Raw genomic sequence first — 20,409 nt, forward strand, 5'->3', positions numbered from 1 at the left:
TCAGAAAAATAAGGCTACTAAACAACAGCACTACATTATACACATTAATGTTTTGTTTATTGCAAAGTTTCTTTGGGGGGTCAAAAAGGCCAAAAACGTCTGAGAACCACTGATCTAAACCACTGGGTCTGATCCAAGACATTTAAACCATCACATTTGAACCAAGCACAACCAGGTCTGATCCAGCAGCCATGAATGAGCAGGTCTAATGCAGCATGAACCAGCAGGGCAACCAGCTGCAGAACCTTTAATGTTGTAACCAAAGTCCTAAATTGTGCTTTACAAAGAGGTAAAACCATTGGAAAACCTTCATAAAGATAATTTTTATTAAAATATATACATAATATAACTGACAATAGCACAAACAGATCAAATTTACCAACAGTTTCTTCCAATATACCCCAAAGTTACCCTCCTGTAGTTTTTGTTACAAGTTTGGCATCATTAAACCATGACGACATTGTAATGAAATAAGAGACCTTATGCTGTTTAAATATTTCCACATTAATGTATTATTTTAGAACAAGCAGTGCTATAATGATGGTGGTATTTTTGTCAGAAAATATTATAAACATTTTAAATGTCTGTATAGGACAAACCAAGACATGCGTCTATCACACACGTACGGACTGATCAAATCTATCATCAATCTGTTTCCTCTGCGTTACAGTTCACACATATGGTCCATAAATCCCTGTGATTTGTCCTTCTCATCTCATCTCGTCCCTTGCGGGGAATCAAACCCCTTCAGTAATTTGAGGATGTTGTCTGTGAATTCGTTTCTCGGCTTGTCTGATCCACTCAGCATCACGGGCAGCAGGTGTGGATGAGGAGGCTCATAAGATACAGGACAGAAGATCTCATTCAGAGTAAACCAACACCAATCTGAATCCACATCCATCAGGTGAAGGAAAACACTGAGGAATTCATAGAGAAATAAAAACTATTAGTCTAATCCTTACTAATGAAGACGTGTTTATAGATATAACAACAAAGCAGACGCTCAATTGGTAGAGAAATGCATTAGCTGTGCAAAGGTCAGGGTTCAAGTTATATTTAAAGCTAAAAATATAGCTAAAAATGTTGTGGTTTATAAATGTATATAATGTAGGTTGTGGGTAGTTGACATCCGGCATTACATCAAATAAACTATTTTAAACAGCACTGTGCTGCTAATTCTTGTATAATTGTTATTCATGTAGCTTTTATGAGCTCATAATAATTAAGAGACGATGTGGAATATTTGTATTATTAAACGGTCCTGCGGTGCGACAATTAATTAAATCAACTAGGGACAAAAGTGATTAAAAATCTTACAAATTGTGCAAATACAAAACCTCAGATACACTGATGAATATTTTAACATCAAATCTTGATCCTGATAAATAAATGTATCCCGACCTGAACTATGCTTTACTTTAATAAATAAAAATTATTCGTGTCTGTGAAGACATTTTAGTAATACAGCATTTTAAAAAATGAGTACGTTTATGTTTTTGTGATGGATTGGGCGTTACCTGAGACACGCCTCCTGCAGTTTGATTGGTTGTCGGCAGCTCAGGTACGGAAGACAGGCGTCAGAGATTCGATCCAGGTCGGCCTCCACTGGAAAACAAATATTTAAATGAGAAAATTAACATAATTGATAACTTCAAAGTATTTGTAAATTAAATAAATAATTCAGGATCCTCTTGCCTAGATGATATGATGTTTTGATTGAGTCTCAAATTATGCTGTTGTGTTGACAACGCAAGGTTTCTAAAAAAGTATGCATTTGTATGCACTCTTTTAGCTTATATTAACCACAATTTTAAAGTAATAAATGAATCAATTAAAAACTAAAGTGACAAGGAATTAATTTTCTTTCTTTGTTTTTTATTGATGACCATACTGGCATACACACTTTTAATGTTAAATTAAAGTATGCAAATTGAGATGAAGCCATAAAGTCGTGTCTGTGAATAGCATTTTTTTTTTTTACTTTTATGTTAAAAAATTTATTTTTGCATTGATTTTTACTAATTTAATACAATGACTTTACACGCTTTTTAAATCCCGATCTAGGTACGGCCTAAATTTCTTTTTCACAAATTTCACAGAACCTGCAAATCCAAATTCGCTGCAAAAGTGCAAACAATGTACATCTGTATCATAATGAGCACAGATGCTGTAATATAGTCTAATAGTCTCCATGGCCGCTTTATCCTAATTAATTAATTAAACAGCATGATGAAGAGCCTCATTACTCAAGAAAAATGAAGGAGAAGAAGAGAGAGAGAGAGAGAGAGAGAGAGAGAGAGAGAGAGAGAGAAAGAGAGAGAGAGGATAGAAAAGGTGGCTATAGAGAGAGATGCAACACTACGGCCAGCTGGAGAAAATAAAGCACAACCGGTTTGTTAGCAGTCATGAGTTTGAACACTGAATTTGTGAAACTTTTGGATCTAAAAGCTCATCTTTCAGAGTTCTATATCTGTATGTAAAAATGAACGTGTATCAATTTCTGTACGAAACAATTTGCGGGATAGACAGTAAAGTCATTAGGTGTCAAGCACCATGAGAAATCCCTAGAAACTGCTTTAAATCATCATCATCATCATCATCATCTCATGATAAACCTCATGGAGTCAGAGAGAATGAAATATATGTGATCTAAATCAGGGGTCCGGGAAATCCTAAGGGCCTTCAGAAAATTAGTGTGTGAAAATAGACCACTTAAAGTACATTATGAAAGTGTACTACCTTTTCACCTTGGTCTGTACCAAAATCAGTCAAAATTATACATCACCTGAAAGCTAAATAAATAAACTTTCTATTGATCTGAATCTGAATCATTTGATCATTGAATCTGAGGGTGCAAAACATTTAAACAGTGAGAAAATCTCCTTTAAAGTCCAAATGAAGTCCTTAGGAACTGCCTACATATTGCATACTGCATACATGATATATATTTATGGTAGGAAACGGAGCATGATCTTTACTTAATATCCTAATGATTTTTGACAAACCAATCAGTAACTTTGACCCATGCAATGTATTGTTGTCTATTGCTACAAATATACCTGTGTGACTTATGACTGGTTTTGTGGTCTAGAGTCATATTTTGTGTGTGTTTAGTCTGACATCTAGTGTTCACAGTGACATACTGCACTTCAATTATTGTGCACTATGCACTAGAGTGCTGTTAACTAGTTGATCAAAAATAATGTGTTAAACAGCACACAATATCCAATGATAAACATTTCAAATATATGCTATATTGTTGTCACATGACTTGATCATTGCAGGGGTGAGCGGGGTGCAAACTAACATGGGGTTAATTGTAACAGGGTTACTTTACATATTTACAGGGCCGATTAATCTGTGTTTTTGGTCTTTTTCTCTTACTGTCAGAAGATCTCCTGTGAATTTGTAAACGTTTTGATGTGTTTTGATTAAGATATTGAACAAAGAGTGTTTTGGAGGCATGAAAGTAAATTTCTTCATCTTATGTTTTTTTTTATTTCTTGTTACCTATAACATAACACTATTTTGAAACATGTCAGCAACTCCTAGTAACTGATAGCTGGGATTGAAAACATTTTTACACAGCGGGGTTAGTTGTCACACAGTGTTACAATGAAGCCTCAGGTATTCGATGATAATAAAATAAAAACAATAAAAACAATGTAAATACTATTCATCAAAATCATAACTGTTAATACAATATCAGGAAAAATAACTTACAATTATAATTTTTGTCTTAATTGTCCAGCCCTTTCAAAAAAATCTATTTATATTCATTGATGCACAATAGACGGATGGTTAGATGAAGGATCATGAATGTGTGGATATCTATCTATTATAGGCAGATATACAAACAATCCACCTTTAGTATATAAACAGAATTTAATTGAATTATTTGTGATTAAACCAAAGCAGGTGTTACAACAAACACCTATGGGTTAATTTGTAACATTTGCACTCCTGTCAGTTTAGGTGTAATTGTACGATAACGGTAGGTCCCACAAACAAACTTTAAAGATGCAATTTGTAGAATCCACCACTAGAGGGCGCACGATCAAAATAATAACAATGACGTAGATTAATGACGTTCTGAGGCAGCGTGAAGTGATGGGATTTGTTGTCTTTAACTCAACCACTGATGGCCATCCATAAGACGAGAACAAGAACTCATGTTAACAGATCAGGTAAAGTAATCAAATTTTATAATATTGCGTTTGATTTCATTATGTAAGGTTTCATGTACTGTTCAAAACAAAATTGTTAGTCATAGATTTTACAGTATCCAAGTCAAATTCGACGGTGTGTGTTTACACAGCACAGAATTAAGTGTTTAGATTACCAAAAACAAGCGTAGATATTAACGTCATTGACAGGCGACTGCACTGCCCCGTGTCACTGTTTAGAATGGCAACTTCTCATAATTAACAAGTAGATGAAAACATTACAGATATTGTAAGTAATCATCTTGAAAAAAATATAATACTGGCCTTGTGGTTTTTGGATATTTTACTGCAAATATCTTACAAATTGTACCTTTAAGTTTTCATTTGTAGCAGAGATGTGTTTGTTGATTGTGTTTAAAAATGATTCCTCTAACTTAAATATTTTTTAAATGATAAAAAAGCGTTACTTTGTGCCTCGCACTTCCATAATATTCCTGTGAGCTACAAACCACAACAAACATGCATGATGTGATGTGATGCTTGGTGAGTCTATAAAATATATAACACAGAAATGAGTTCAGAATATTAAATGTAAATTAATTTTTCAGCGCACACATTTCTATCAGGCTGAGATGTTCAGACTCACTCAGGTTCAGTTTGACACACAGCGGGCCGAGACCCTGCAGCACAGCCAGCTGTAGTTTATAAGCCAGTGTGTGTGTGTAGATGGGTCCAGAGCGGGCGCTGATCTCCGCCTGCTTCATCAGACTGGAGGTGAGACGGGGCAGGACCTCCTGAGAAACAGGCTTACTGAGGAAATCTCCACACCAATCGCCCAGTACACACAACACCTGGAGAGAGAGAGAGAGAGAGAGAGATGTTTAAGAAGACTGTGAAGAAACAGTCATAGATGTTGTGGTAACATGCAGTCATCTCACCCTAAAGGCTCGTGGGATGACGAGAGGATCGTCACTGATCAGACGGTGGAGGAGAGCAGGCCAGCACTGATGCACCATGGGAAGAAGTTCATTCTCTTTCTCACACAAAACACACAAACACAACTCCAGAATATCTAACACCTGCAACAAGAACACACACGTTTAATTTCAGACACACTCCTCCTGCGATTATTCTCACATATTTCAAAGGAAACAATTAAACAACACCTCAGGTGTGGACGTTAAATGATTAAAGAGTGAAGACCTTGAGTCGTATCCTCAGGCTGGGGTCGGAGAGCAGGTGGACGCATCGCTTCATGACGTCTTTTGCTATTTGGACATGCAGAGGAAGTTCCTCTTTCACATCAGGACCGTCCATGTCTTCATCAGGTGTTGATGTTGAAGGATGAACATCTGTGGATACACACAAGAAAACAATCTTACATTTAATCTATTTGTTAGCTGCTACAGGATGGTCAGGTGGTATCTGCATGTGTGAATGTTATGAATGTGAACCAGATTTAATGCAGACAGAAGTCTGGCTCAGCAAGACTATTAGGATGCAAACAGAACTAACAGGTAAATTTATCTTTTAAATCAGCAGCGGTATAATGGGAAAGCACGAATGTGGATTGCTCAGGGATTTTTGATGTTGGTTTAATGATGTGAAACTGGAGCTGAAGGTCCAGCGTGTTGAGGATTAAACACCGTGCTGCTGGATCATAATTTTACTCTATTACCTCTTTGAAAACACAAACTGCTCCAGGAAAAAACAACGTTTCATTTAAGAACTACAGCTTCATCGGCACTTAGGAGAAAAATAGCAGGAACAATCGCTTCACACATTTAATATGCTATTTTATGTTTACCTGGTTTATTACTATAAATAAATAAAATAAATAAAAGGTAAGTGGTGTTTGCCTAAGTAAAACTCACTGTGATGATGCTAGTGTGTTTCTAGGTGGTTGCTGGGGCGTTCTGCGTGGGTGTTAGCATGTTTTTAGGTTGTTGCCATGGCATTCTGTGTGGTTGTTAGTGTATTTCTAGGAAGTTGCCATGAAGTTCCGTGGTTATTAGAGTGTTTCTACGTGGTTGCTATGGCATTCTGCGTGATTGTAAGTGTGTTTCTAGGTGGTCGCTATGGCATTCTGCGTGATTGTAAGTGTGTTTCTAGGTGGTCGCTATGGCATTCTGCGTGATTGTAAGTGTGTTTCTAGGTGGTCGCTATGGCATTCTGCGTGATTGTAAGTGTGTTTCTAGGTGGTCGCTATGGTGTTCTGTATGGTTGTATGCAATTGTGTTTCTAGGTGGTTGCTATGGTACTCTGGGTGGTTGATACCATGTTTCTAAGTGGTTGCTCTGGCGTTCTGTGTGGTTGTTAGCATGTTTCTAGGTGGTCGCTATGGCATTCTGTGTGGTTGTATGCAAGTGTGTTGCTATGGTGTTCTGGATGGTTGCTAGCTGTGTTTCTAAGTGGTTGCTGTGGCCTTCTGCATGGTTAGCATGTTTTTAGCTGGTTGCCATGGCATTCTGCGTGCTGGTTAGCATGTTTCTAGGAGGTTGCCATGTGGTTCTGTGGTTATTAGAGTTTTCTTCTAGGTGGTTGCTATGGTGCTCTGTGCGGTTGTTAGCATGTTTCTAAGTGGTGGCTATGGTGTTCTGTATGGTTGTTAGCATGTTTCTAAGTGGTTGCTATGGCATTCTGTATAGTTTAATGCAAGCGTGTTTCTAGGTGTTTGCTATGGTGCTCTGTGTGGTTGTTAGCGTGTTTCTAAGTGGTTGCAATAGCATTCTGTGTGGTTGTATGCAAGCGTATTTCTAGGTGGTTGCTATGCTATGGCGTTCTGTGTGGTTGTTAGCACGTTTCTAGGTGGTTGCTATGGCATTCTGTGTGGTTGTATGCAAGTGTGTTGCTATGGTGTTCTGGATGGTTGCTAGCTGTGTTTCTAAGTGGTTGTCGTGTCGTTCTGCATTGTTGTTAGGATGTTTTTAGGTGGTTGCCATGGTATTCTGCGTGGTTGTAAGCGTGTTTCTAGGAGGTTGCCATGTGGTTCTGTGGTTATTAGAGGTTTTTTTTCAGTTGGTTGCTATGGCATTCTATGTGGTTGTATGCAAGTGTGTTTCTAAGTGGTTGCTATGGTGCTCTGGATGGATGGTTGATATGATGTTTCTAAGTGGTTGCTATGCCGTTCTATATGGTTGTATGCAAGTGTGTTTCTAGGTTGTTGATATGGTGCTCTGGATGGTTGATACCATGTTTCTAAGTGGTTGCTACTGTATGGCATTCTGTGTGGTTGTATGCAAGCGTGTTGCTATGGTGTTCTGGATGGTTGCTAGCTGTGTTTCTAAGTGGTTGCTGTGGCGGTCTGCATTGTTGTAAGCGTGTTTTTAGGTGGTTGCCGTGGCATTCTGTGTGGTTGTTAGCGTGTTTCTAGGAAGTTGCCGTGCGTTTTTGTGTTTTTTAGAGGTTTTTTCTAGGTGGCTGCTATAGCATTCTGTGTGGTTGAATGCGTGTTTCTAAGTGATTGCTGTGGCGTTCTGTTTGGTTGCTAGCATGTTTGTAAGTAGATGGTCGGTGTTGTGTTTGTGTGGTAGTTAGTGTCAGTGGTCGGTGTGGTGCTTGTGTGGTTTTTAGCATGTTTCCAAGTAGGTGCTATGCCGTTCTGTTTGGTTGTTAGCATGTTTCTAGGTGGTCGGTGTAGTGTTTTTGTGGTAGTTAGCGTGTTTGTAAGTGGTCGATGTGGTGTTTGTGTGCTTTTTACCACGTTTCTATGTGGTTGCTATGGAGTTCTGTGTGGTTGTTAGCGTATTTCAAGGTGGTTGCCATGCCATTCTGTGTGTTTTGCTGTGTTTCCAGTAGTTTCTAATTTGTTCTGGATGGTTGCTAGCTGTGTAGTTGCTGGGTTGTTCATGGCAGTTGCTAGGGCACTGTTAGTTAGCTGTTACGGTGTTCTGGGTGCTTGCTTAGTGATTGCTAGGTTAGGGCCTAAGGTTAGGTTAGGTTATGAGATAAAAGAGTCTATTGATGAAAGTCTGCCTAGAAAAGAACTTGCACACTTTAATCAAAAACAACAGTATAAAAATAGCAATGATGCTTGCCTTCAAGCAAACTGTAAAAAACCCTGTACAAATCAAAAGAAAAATCTAATCTAGAAAAACAAACCTTGATCATCCGAATCTTCCTCTTCTACTCCAATGCCTTCTGCAAGCTCCTTCTGTTTCTTATAGTCCAAAAGAAATCTCTTCAGATTCACACAATCTTCACTCTTTGTGTTGTTGGGTTTCTGGTGTTCAGTACTGATAGGGAACCACCTCACTGCGATTAAACACACAACTGTGACTAATAGGAGCACTGTTTGGATTACAATTATAAGATAAAACACAGGATATGCATCATAATAAATAATAACAGTGCAGAGTATTGCTCACCAACTGCCTTCATGAGCGAGTGAAGCACAGCGCAGAACTGTGGCGTCTGCTGATCATAATTGAGATCGAGAGCCGTTAATACGTCCTGCACCACATCGGCCACTAGAGGCAGCAGATCTGCATCTGACTGAGCGAACATGACCGCAAGAACCCTGGGAGCATGCGGGTGAGCGCTGGATCGAACCAAGTTCAGAGAAACATCGTTCAGAAGATAATCTGAGTTTTTAATCACCAGCTCCTTTGGCGAACTATAATCACAAGCCTTGCATATATCACACATGGCGCTGAAAGCCGATTGGCTGATGAGAAGCGACTCGTCCCCGGCCTTCTCCAGCACAGGGTAGAGCGATGTCATAAGAAGCAGACGGAAATCAATGCCTATAGCCAAAGCGAAACCACCGATGCCCTCCAGCTGAATGGAGATCTGCCAGATGTTACTGTTTAGATGATGAAGTGTGGGACTTCCGGAGTCTGGAAGCATCTGGAGATGGTTTTTATCTGGATTAGTGAGCAACGAGGAGGATGGAGGGTCAAGTGTCCCATGAGCCTCGGACACTGTAGGAAGATGCCAGTTATTAAAACTGATGTATTCCTCGATGATCGAGACAACTGATGATTTGATTTCATCTTGATTTGAACTGAAACAGTTTGTGCTACAATCGTTCATCTCCACGCCAATACCTGCTGCACCAACAATGATCTCATTGAGTACCAAAGCTGCCTGTTTTCGGTAAACAGACGACTCCTTATACAGCTCCATGAAGGCATCGACAAGAAGGTAGAGGTTCCCATAGTATCCCAACATTCGACAGATCTTTCTAAGCGCAAAGAATATCTTGTCATCTGTAAAATAAAGAAAATATTTCCTCTTGGGTTGCAACTGATGCACATCAGGTCCAAGATCCGTCGAAGGCGTTAAAGTTCTGTCCTCGATGATCTTCACATCCGTTACATCCAGCTCCAACACTTGCATGAGAGCTTTGGAGATGCGCTCTAGATGGACCGCTGATGTGAGCACCATATCCACTTTAGGCCCAAGAATCTCAAGGTAACCCAGGAACACATTGAGCGTGAAAAGTTTGCGTTGATCGTCAGTAGTCCTCATGAGCCGAGGTAAAGACGACACCAAGCTGTGAAGGTTTTCAGATAGGACATCAGTAAAGTCCTGCCCACTGGTGGATTGGCTTCTCTGCGCAACTTCACGCAACACAATTTTGCATCTGTTTTTAACATCTGACTCCTCATCATTGGTGGCACCTACCAGAGCTTCCAGTAAAAGCCCAACACATTCACCCATAGACTGACTGCATTGTGAGATGAGGACATGGGACAGATTGACCAACTCCAATCTGACCCTCCAGTGCGAATGCGCCGAGGTGTACGAAATAATCTTTTGGAGGATCACTGAAAGACGTTGTGTTGTGGTCTTGCGCCAAGATGGGGTCCTCTTAACAACCAGTTCCTGAACCCTCTCTAGCTCACCCGCTACAGTGTTGTCGCCATCTTTTTTCTCAAACTGTTCATCAGCCATCACCAAAGCTACCGATCTGTACCAAACCCTCATGGCCTTCACCGTAACCGCATGCCCCTGTCTGACGTCTCCACCAATCACATGACTCAGCGCACGAGAGACGCCGGGCAGAAATGTGGCAAGGGTACGGCCCAGCAGAAACCTTTCGTTCAGATCCATCTTAACATGATCCTGCACGCAGTCGCACTGCTGAAACAGAGCCAGGAGACATTTAAGGGAAGCCGTCTGGACTCCTCTGGCTTTTTCTTGTTCAACGATCGCAAGAAGCAACAACACGGCCGCTCCAAGTCCAGGTAACATGCTTGGTTCATAGAGCTTGAAAACAATATCTCCATATGCAGAATGCAGGAGGGCATCTATGCATCTGAGGACGGAGAGCTTCAGTTCCTCTGAGCTTGGGGAGGGCTTTCCTGGGTCTTTTGGGGAACAGAGACAAAGGCACAACTCTGAGAACAACTCCCGAAGAGATTCCCATCTCCGAAGGCATGTGTTCTCCAGGATGTAAGAGATGGTTTCCATGACCGCCTGGACGAGTGCCTCCTGCTTGGAGCCAGGGGTTTTGAGGACAAATCTGAGAGGGAACAGAACGTAGTCTTGGAGTTGCTGAAGGGCTCCATCGTTAACACTGCGGAGATGACCGCTGAGAGCCTTTACGTTATCGACTGTAGGTTCTTTGGTCAGAAGCACACAGGATGGGCGGAGATATGCGAATGCAATCTTTGGGTCATCGATCTGATGTTCAGCCATTCTACATGAATAGGGTTATGAGACCTGTAGAGGAGATTATAACAGGTGTAAGTCACTAAGAGTTTGAAATACTTACAAGTGCAAATATGAGGATTTAAAGCAATGGCCCTCACAAAACCTTGCTTTTGATACTGTACACAAAGATGACGTCATAATTCAGACTTATTTTTATCAAAGTGTCATTGCATTTATAGTAAAAATATCTAAAAATTCTTAAATGAAGATGCTTTTTCTTGATGAGCAAAACAACCCAAGAAAAGAAGTCTAGTTTTTAGACAAAAAATTTCAAATTTAAGTGATTTTGTGCATAAAACAAGCAAAACATCTGCCAATGGGGTAAGCAAAAACAAAAAATTTTTCTTAAACACTAAATTGTTTACCCCATTGGCAGACATTTTTGCTTGTTTTATGAACAAAATCCCTTAAATTTTACATTTTGATCTAAAAACTAAACTTATTTTCTTGGGTCGTTTTGCTCATCAAGAAAAAGCATCTTCATTTAAGAATTTTTAGATACAAGACAAAAATACTACGATTTCTTTTCTTGAAAATCATTTTTTTGCAGTGTATTATAAAACCATGTCCTTCTGACAAAAACAGTATAAACCATCAGAGAAATTCTAATGGATTCAATGGTTATAATGGGAGTTGTATAAGATTTAAAGGGGACATTTCACATCACTTTTTAAGATGTCAAATAAATCTTTTGTGTCCCCAGAGTACGTGTGTGACGTTCTAGCTCAAAATACCATATAGATAATTTATTATAACATGTTAAAATTGCCATTTTGCAGGTGTGAGCAAAAAGGTGCGGTTTTGGGGTGTGTCCTTTATAATGCAAATGAGCTGATATCTAAACTAAATGGCAGTGCCGTGGTTGGATAGTGCAGATTAAGGGGCAGTATTATCCCCTTCTGACATCACGAGGGGAGACAAATTTCAATGACCTACTTTTTCACATGCTTGCAGAGAATGGTTTACCAAAACTAAGTTACTGGGTTGATCTTTTTCACATTTTCTAGGTTGATAGAAGCAATGGGGACCCAATTATAGCACTTTAACATGAAAAAAGTCAGATTTTCATGATATGTTCCATTTAATGGACACTTTGATGGTCTCTACTAGTAATGTGTTGGGTTTTACTGGTGGGATGTTATCTGGTGGATGGAAACCAATAAATCTTCTGAAATAAGACATAAGACACAAAACACACTACATAAAGACATTTTGTAATGGTTTTAAACAGCTGATAGTTTATAATGGTATTTGTAATAGAAGCACTTATTGTTAGTATAGTTTTTAAGCATGGTTGTTCCTTTCATTATAATTCAGCGAGATATAATGAATCAATATATGATAAATGTTTATGACACAACAACACTTACTGTGATTGGTTCAATCCGACAACAGCGTCATCATCAGCGGCAGATCCGAACTCATAACGCCACTAAACTTCATTTCAATTCATTAAAGTTTAAATGACAGTTCTTCTTAAAAGAACAGAAATCACTTTACGTGATGCAGTGTAGCATACACTACACTTCTGTGTGATGAGAGGGCGCGCGCGCACGCTTCCTTCCGCGCGCCTCGATGACGTCACTCCGCGCGACGCACGTTTGTTTATCAGTTTAGCAGATTCTCGTCTCGTTTATTTCACACAACGTGTAGAAGTTTCGAGGAAAACACACGAAGTTATAATACACTGATCCGATTTGTTCACTTCTCGAGCTGCACTGCACTTCTGGTCAGCAGCGACATCACAACCGATTGTTTGCGCGTGTGTTGTGTTACAGTGAGTTAAACCCGGATTAAAGCGTCTCAAACTGGTGACAGGTAACTTTTAGTTTATCTCTAACATAATTTATTTATTTGTATTAGCGAGCTTTTGCTTAGTTTGTGTATTGCATGCGGCAGGGATGATGCATTATTGAAATGTAAACATAGTATTGAAAAAGTGTTAACTTCAAAGTATGACTGTAATATAATCAAAGCATAAAGTTATGTTATCGTGCAGTAAACTCATGTGCAATACACATAGGTTTGCACATATTTAAGCATATATCACAATTGAATCACTGTTGTCTGTCTAAAACTTTTGATGGGGGAAAAAATCGTATTTTTACATAGATTTGTATTTATTTTATTTTGGTGATGTGTTTCACTGTATTGTGGAAGCTCTGGCTACTTAGAAACAAGTTGTGTACATGAGCATACCTGGTTTATTCATTTGACATTAGTTATTAGTAACTTTCTTAACAACGATATCGGAGATCAGACTCAGGATTGACACAAATAAGAGAAAAATACAACATCTGGTCTCACCAATTTTACCACTTTTGCTCTTTAAATTTTCTATTTAGTTGTTCCCAAGAAAATATTAGGCGGAGGTTTTCAAATTGGGGTCCAGGGCCCCCACTGGTCCCCCAGAAGGTTCTAAGGGGACCCCCACAGAAAAATATAAAAAAGACAAAAACGGTACACATCTACTGTGTAGTCAAACATTAAAGTTTGGAAACCATAGGTGAACAGTCTACATCTACAATCTATACCAGGGGTCTCCAAATTTTTTTTGTGAGCAATTGGCTACTTTTTGATATAGTCTACTCAAAACGTTTCTGTTTTACTTGTTGATTTTATTTTATTTGACTTGTTGGTATGTTTATTATTGTTTAAAATATTAACATGCATAAAAGAAGCCAAGCTAATATAAAAAATGTATAATAAATAAATATAAAAATTGAGTCTATTAGTAGAATGTGCTTTGGGCAACCTTGTGCTAGCGGGCACCATGTTGGAGACCACGGATCTATAATATCACAATATCTATTCATCTATCACAGATTAACTCTTTTTAATTCCTAGTTTTTGGTTGTAATTTTTTTTACAATCATAACAGATGTACAACTGTAGATATCCTTATCCTAGTCCCTGACTAAAATGCATGTTTGAGCGGTTTTAATTTAAAAACAAGTTGTTCTTCTGACTAATTTTAACATATATCTGTGACATTGTTTTATCTCAAGATGCACAGCAGTATTGTTTTTGTTAGGTATGTTTGTAAAAACTTCTTAAATGTCTTAATATAAATAAGGCCTAGTCCTGGATTAACCTAAACCTTGTCTGGGAAACCGCCCCAATATGAAATAGTCTACTCTGATGTATGGCTTGTCACATTGCAGGACACCGTCTGATATGTTACTGTATGTGAACTGCTCAAATGCTTATAGTTAATGTATACTATATGCAGTGTTTCCCATAGATCTGAAATTTACTTGTGGTGGTAGCTGGTGAAAAGGGCAATCATTATCCACCGACAAAAAATGGTATACTATACATGTGACAAAGAACTAATAATGTGTGACACAACACAATACTTTGATTTATTAAACATTAATATTAATTTCACATTATAGTTCATTAATCTAACCACCACAAACTTTCTTTGCCATAAACAAAGCTGACACTGTTTGTCAAAGCACCACGAAAACACTTAAGTGAAGTAATTTGATGACCCCTTTTATCAAACTCAATATACAATACTACTGTATATAGCCTATTAATAGACAGTGCAGGTCTATAGATTATAAATGTGACTGATGTTATAATGGTAATAATTTTTATTAGACACTTTTACCGCTTCTGCTTTCTATTTCTCTTTTGCCGATTAAAAAAAGCTTAATCCACTAATTATTTCAGATTTAAAAGTCTACTTGCTGTCCCGATGACAGACTTTACATTACAGCTTTGCGTTTTTTATATCCTGAGTCAGCTAGAGCTTTGCTCGTTCAGCACTGCTTTTTGCTACAATCTCTGTGCAAACTGTTTAGATTTTAGTAAAGATATGGACTATTAATAATAAGATTATAAAAAAATGGGATAAAGAAAATGAAGCGGCGCGTGGTCTGAAACAGCACTCGAGCTTTAGCGCGGTAGCGCTCGCGGCCGTTCTCCGATGGACTCGGGTTTTACACACAATATTAATCAGACTTGGGACCTGAAGTAATGAACTAGGACCGACCCGGACCCCACTGACCATTTAAAATATAAACCCGGAACCGTACGGGTCCCGCGTACTCAGTGAAGAAAGACCTCTAATGGTAAAACTCTGCTCAAGTTCAGAAACATGAAAGGATACAATGTGATACAGAGAGCACTTGAACTGACACTCAACGGGAGAGACACAACGTGCTTGCATGCAAAATGAAGCCAACTTGGATGCTATAAGCATATGCGACCATTTTGGTCGCAGTGTAGTTCCCTGGCTGCTCCGTATGTGCTGCAGTTGATCCAGTTTGCCGCGCTGTATGTATGATGAGTTTATGACGCGTACATCATCTTCACGGTCACCCGACCCCCACCTCTCTCTTTCTCTCTCGCTTTCTCTCTCTCTCTCTCAACACCTCTCTCTCTCTCTCTTTCTCTCTCTCAACAAAACACGGGTCATCCAGTCGACTTCAGAAAATACGGAAATTCGTAAAGTGATTTTTTTTTCCTGGGCGGGTCGCAATTTACCTGGGCGCAGCGCCCAAGTAGAGCCTATGTATGGGAAACACTGATATGATTATAAATATGTTCACTCTTAAAGTTTCTCAGATAAGATTAGCCCATCACACTGACTGTGTTTTGCACCTGTTGTGTTTTTTTAGGGGTTTTGGGGAGATGTCGTCTTTCTCAGAGTCTGCTCTGGAGAAGAAACTCTCAGAGTTGAGTAACTCACAGCAGAGCGTTCAGACTCTCTCGCTGTGGATCATTCATCATCGAAAACACTCATCGCTTATAGTTCGAGTCTGGCACAGAGAGTTAAAGAAAGGTGAGAGACACTTTTACCTCATAGCACATTAATACTCAATACTAGTGCAAAACATGGGATATACATGCAAATACGTTTTTAACAGTTTGCTTGTTTTTGAACATGATAATGTGCGATATGTTTCTTTAACCATGAGACGATGCATGTGTGTTTTTGTTTTTCAGCCAAGACCAGCAGGAAGTTGACGTTTCTGTATTTGGCTAATGATGTGATTCAGAACAGTAAGAAAAAAGGCCCGGAGTTCACCAAAGACTTCGAAGGCGTCTTGGTTGATGCCTGTTCACATGTGGCAAGGTAAAATCACCTTTGCATTTAGTATTTTAGTAAAATGAAATTTTCTGTGTTACTGATATTCCTTCTGGTTCTGGTTCTCCGACAGGGATGGGGATGATGGTTGTAAAAAATCCATGGAAAGGCTTCTGAATATCTGGCAGGAGCGAAACCTCTATCGCGCTGACTTCATACAGCAGCTCAAACTGGCCATCGAGGACTCAGACAGTCCTAAACACAAAACTCCAGGTCAGCATACTAGAGTACTGTCTGTTGTATACTATATACTGTATACTTAAAAAAAACAGTCACATGCAACATTAAACATTTCAAACAGTAATGTTACATTGTTGCCACAAGTGTGCTGCACACAATATGTTTTTATTACATGTAAAGACTGTAGTATGTGTTTGTTGTGTTTGTCATCAGTTTTGTGCAGTAGAGTCTTGTGCTCTGAAATAAGTGTTGTGTTATCTTGTGTTAGATGAGAGGAAAAGCTTAAAGAGAAGCTATCAGAAGGTCCAGGTCCAGGAGGAAGAGGAGGAGGAAGATGATGATTACAGGGGTCATTACTCCCCTCGAGAGACAGATGCAGCTGCACCACAACTGGTACGGATGACGTTGCACGTTTACATGTTATATAAGGTGACGTGTGTTTAGGATGAGTGTGGAATAGTGCACCAAAATTCCCTAAAAATTCTCACAATGCAAGGAAAAAACCAGTGAGCATTGATGGTCCCTATGTTCCCTTACCCGAAATCACGTGACCTTTTGTAAAGCTCTCCAATTGAAATTGCGCGAACCAACTCAATAAACTTCATGAAATATGAACTTTTATAAAGACAAATATTTGTTTTAGTTTTAATATAAAGCTGATTGCTAGAAAGGAAGGGACCACAATCTACTTAATATTTAAATGTAATATTCCTTCAAATTTATGCACAAATATGTAAGAGGTTTTTTTTATAATATACTTTAACAAGTGTTTAAAAATTAGTTCAGAGAGGTGTTGGTATTGCTGGTTGTTGATGAACAACAGGTGTGAGTGAACAGTGTCCCAATGTCAAGTGAGCTAGGGTCCTTACCCAGGGTCAAACCTGCATACTCGATATACTGATTCACGACCTCGGGGGCTAGAGAGCTGTTTAAGACACGCTGTCTGAGTGATTTTGTGATGTGTTGATGTAAGTAGTGAGTTTATCTGAATCTCTTCACAGACGGAGGAACTGGTGAAAGCTCTTCAGGATCTTGAGAACGCTGCGTCCGGTGATGCAGCCGTGAGACAGAAGATCGCCTCACTACCACAGGAAGTGCAAGATGTTTCTTTACTCGAGAAGATTACAGGTACGGTTGAAAATCTAGGACTAGTTCTTATTCTGAATGGGTTCCATTGCAAAAGAGAAAATTATAATATTTTCAGTATTTTGTTTCTGTTCTTGTGTTAACATCCTGATGTGGAACACGGGAAGTATGCTACTGTGTAGGGGAGAGCGGGGCACAAAGTTACACTTTTTGGCTCTATCATTCAAAAATATTAAGGCTACATTAATCTTTTTTTACACAATCAACACACACATTTCTGCTACAAATAAACACTTAAAGTTTGTTTGTTGGACATACCATTATCGTACAATTACACTGAAAGTGACAGGAGTGCAAACATTTCCCCAAAGGTGGGGTTCATTGTAACAAACAATTACATAAAAAAAAACTAGGGGTTTGTTGTAACACCTGCTTTAGTTTAAACACAAATCAAATTCTGTCTATATACTAAAGGTGGATATTGTTTATATATCTGCCTATAAAAGATAGATATCCACACATTCATTGTTACAATAAAGATGTTGTATAGGGGTATTTGTAACACTATTTATTAAAAACTATAATCTTAGGGTGTCAGGCAAAATCAAGAAACAAAGGTGCGGTGCAAAAACAAGTGTTTTATTTATACAGTGATAGTGATTGTGTACAAAGTGCTGGTATAATATTTAAATATTTACAAACTATTTACAGTATTTGATAACAAACAAACACCAGGGGAGGGCAGGAGAGAAGGAACGGGAGCGGTGCTAAATAAAAGAAATAAACAAAACCAAACAAATCTAACTCACGTTTTAACCTTCTAAACTGCCTAAACCCAAAACAAAGAGAGAAAACAAAATATCTTCAGCGTCCAAGACGCCCTACCTAAACTACTCTCTCTAACCAAAAAGTCGGGGAAAACATACAGTGGGTGCTCCTTACCTAGTGTACTAATACAGTAAATACCAAAATAACCTACTTGTTGCAAATGTACGTCACGTGACAATCTTACCTGTTCACTCCTGTCCAAACATACAAAAGGGATTGACATGTAAACAGATAAACAAAGTAACGTACACACGGGGATTAACAATAAACAGAGCGTAATGTAAGTGAAATGTACAAGTGAGACGGGGTCTAGAGCGGCCGGTCTGTTGCGCTCTTTTATTGGGCGGAGTCTTTGTGGGTTGGTGGACCGGGTAGTGACGTCAGCGGCAGGGGTGGAGACTGACAGGGATGTTAGCCAATGGCAGCGTCTGGGAAACATTAAGAGAGAGAGAGAGAGAGAGAGACAGAGGGAAAATACAACCAGACGACATACGGACGTAACATTCATCCATCCATCATCCTTTATCTAACAATCCTTGCGTTGTTCATCAAGGCATAGAAATAGATTTTTTTAAAGGGCTACACAATGAAGACAAAAAAAAACATAATTGTGAGTTATTTCCCCTGTTATGATTTTGATGAATAGTATTTTCATTGTTTTCATTTCATTAACGTTGTATACCTGAGGCTTCATTATAACACTGTGTGAAAATTAACCCCGCTGTGTAAAAATGTTTTCAATCCCAGCTATAATTTACTAGGAGTTGCTGACATGTTTCAAAATGGTGTTATGTTTTAGGTAACAAGACAGTGAATAAAATAATATAAGGTTGGATTTGGTGACTTACACACCCAACTCAGAAATAAAAAACATAAGATGAAGAAATTTACTTTCATGCTTTCAAAACACTCTTTGTTCAATATCTTAACCAAAACACATCAAAACTTTTCACAAATTCACAGGAGATCTTCTGACAGTAAGAGAAAAAGACCAAAACACAGCTCAGCGCTCACCCATACTCACCAATGGCACTTTTTCATTAGTAGATAGTACCACCCAGGTTGGCTTTTCCGTTGGACTTTAGTGCCACTACAGGATGGGTGGGATGGGTTTATATTTATAGACTTTAACAATACAGTTGCATCACCTCTGCCATGACATCATCTTAAGAACATGATACAAACAAATTCTCAACACAGGAGTAACATATTGATGGAATGATGTTCTTGATTCTCTGCAAGTTCATGTTTTTCACTGCTATAAGAAAAAAAATTCAACCGTACCAGGTCGTACTATCCGGAAAAGCACCAAAAATGGGAGACCCTCACTTAGCATATCTTCATCCAATCAAAAGTCTTCACTTGTTGAGATGCATTACACCAGGTCTAGCTTTGTCAAGTTCAAGTTATATTCAAGTTTACTTTCATTTTGAATTTGGTTGATATAGATTAGAATGAGCTTAAATAGAAATGCAACTCTTGCAAAAAATGCTAAACTCTCCTTTATTTGTCAGATAAACAGGGCGCAGATAAACTTTCAAAGACGGTGGATGAAGCGTGTCTGCTGCTGGCCGAATATAATGGACGACTGGCAGCTGAGTTGGAAGATAGACGGCAGCTCGCTCGTATGCTGACAGAATACATTCAAAGTCAGAAAGACGCGCTGACCGAGAGAGAGAAGAAACTGGATGTATGAAAGTCTACAATTTACTTTTGCTTTAATTCTTTTCTGTCACATATATTTTTTTTTATTAATGTGTTCATTATTTGCAGGAATACAAGCAGAAACTTGCTCGAGTCACACAAGTGCGAAAGGAACTCAAATCTCACATCCAAAGTCTTCCAGATTTGTCTCTCTTACCGAATGTAACCGGTGGTCTCGCTCCTCTCCCGTCTGCTGGAGATCTTTTTTCCACTGACTGAACATCTGACAAACCTTCCCACCACCCGGTCCTTTATGACTCAAAGTCCTTATAAGATCAGAGACTATAGAAATAAACCGCTTCAAAACAACCAGGAGTGAAGACAGATTCTGATCCCACCAGCTAAACTCTCGCCATCATTTGTCTTTTCATTTGGTTCCAATGCGAAACATTAATGCGATCAAACTCATCAGTCAATTTGAATGAAATCTGATTCAACGTTTGAAAGTTTTGCTTTGAGTGAAGAAAGAAACATCCTTTGCTTTGTGTTATACTGGTAGATATTTAGTTTTTATTGCTTTAATGAATCATTTTGTGTTTGTGATTGGAAGAGACTGAATGTGAGAATTAAATTTTAAACAAAATCACTGCTACAGACTGAGTTCATGATATCACAAGATATGAAACAGACATGCTCACCTTCAAACAGTTTATTGGCTGGTATATATTTTGTGATAAACCTTTT

The 20,409-nt window shown here is 38.8% G+C and overlaps 2 protein-coding genes across 2 annotated transcripts; one reads left to right on the forward strand and one right to left on the reverse strand.

Annotated features, from left to right (window-relative positions):
• Positions 1-355: 355 nt before the first annotated feature.
• Positions 356-12,335, reverse strand: tti1 (TELO2 interacting protein 1). The gene is made up of 8 exons (XM_065269149.1): positions 12,197-12,335; positions 8,534-10,835; positions 8,268-8,420; positions 5,370-5,518; positions 5,105-5,245; positions 4,813-5,017; positions 1,518-1,605; positions 356-917 (listed from the first exon to the last, which is right to left on the reverse strand). Exons 2-8 carry the CDS (start codon positions 10,809-10,811, stop codon positions 716-718), a joined length of 3,216 nt encoding a protein of 1,071 aa, XP_065125221.1. The 5' UTR covers positions 10,812-10,835; positions 12,197-12,335; the 3' UTR covers positions 356-715.
• Positions 12,336-12,418: 83 nt separating this feature from the next.
• rprd1b (regulation of nuclear pre-mRNA domain containing 1B) lies at positions 12,419-20,314 on the forward strand. The gene is made up of 8 exons (XM_065269150.2): positions 12,419-12,644; positions 15,458-15,621; positions 15,786-15,915; positions 16,001-16,140; positions 16,376-16,500; positions 17,109-17,235; positions 19,536-19,711; positions 19,795-20,314. The coding sequence occupies exons 2-8, from the start codon at positions 15,471-15,473 to the stop codon at positions 19,942-19,944; spliced, it is 999 nt and encodes a 332-aa protein (XP_065125222.1). The 5' UTR covers positions 12,419-12,644; positions 15,458-15,470; the 3' UTR covers positions 19,945-20,314.
• Positions 20,315-20,409: the final 95 nt, after the last annotated feature.

This window comes from Paramisgurnus dabryanus, chromosome 21, assembly GCF_030506205.2.
Source record: "Paramisgurnus dabryanus chromosome 21, PD_genome_1.1, whole genome shotgun sequence".
Classification (NCBI taxonomy): Eukaryota; Metazoa; Chordata; class Actinopteri; order Cypriniformes; family Cobitidae; genus Paramisgurnus; species Paramisgurnus dabryanus.

Coding starts and splice junctions, on each gene's coding strand:
- tti1 (XM_065269149.1), bottom strand. CDS start 10,811: ATGGCTGAACATCAGATCGATGACCCAAAGATTGCATTCGCATATCTC. Junction 5,519..8,267: donor GGAAGATTCGGATGATCAAG/GTTTGTTTTTCT, acceptor GTGTATCCACAG/ATGTTCATCCTTCAACATCA. Junction 918..1,517: donor CTGCAGGAGGCGTGTCTCAG/GTAACGCCCAAT, acceptor TGAATTCCTCAG/TGTTTTCCTTCACCTGATGG.
- rprd1b (XM_065269150.2), top strand. CDS start 15,471: ATGTCGTCTTTCTCAGAGTCTGCTCTGGAGAAGAAACTCTCAGAGTTG. Junction 15,916..16,000: donor GCCTGTTCACATGTGGCAAG/GTAAAATCACCT, acceptor GTTCTCCGACAG/GGATGGGGATGATGGTTGTA. Junction 16,501..17,108: donor ATGCAGCTGCACCACAACTG/GTACGGATGACG, acceptor ATCTCTTCACAG/ACGGAGGAACTGGTGAAAGC.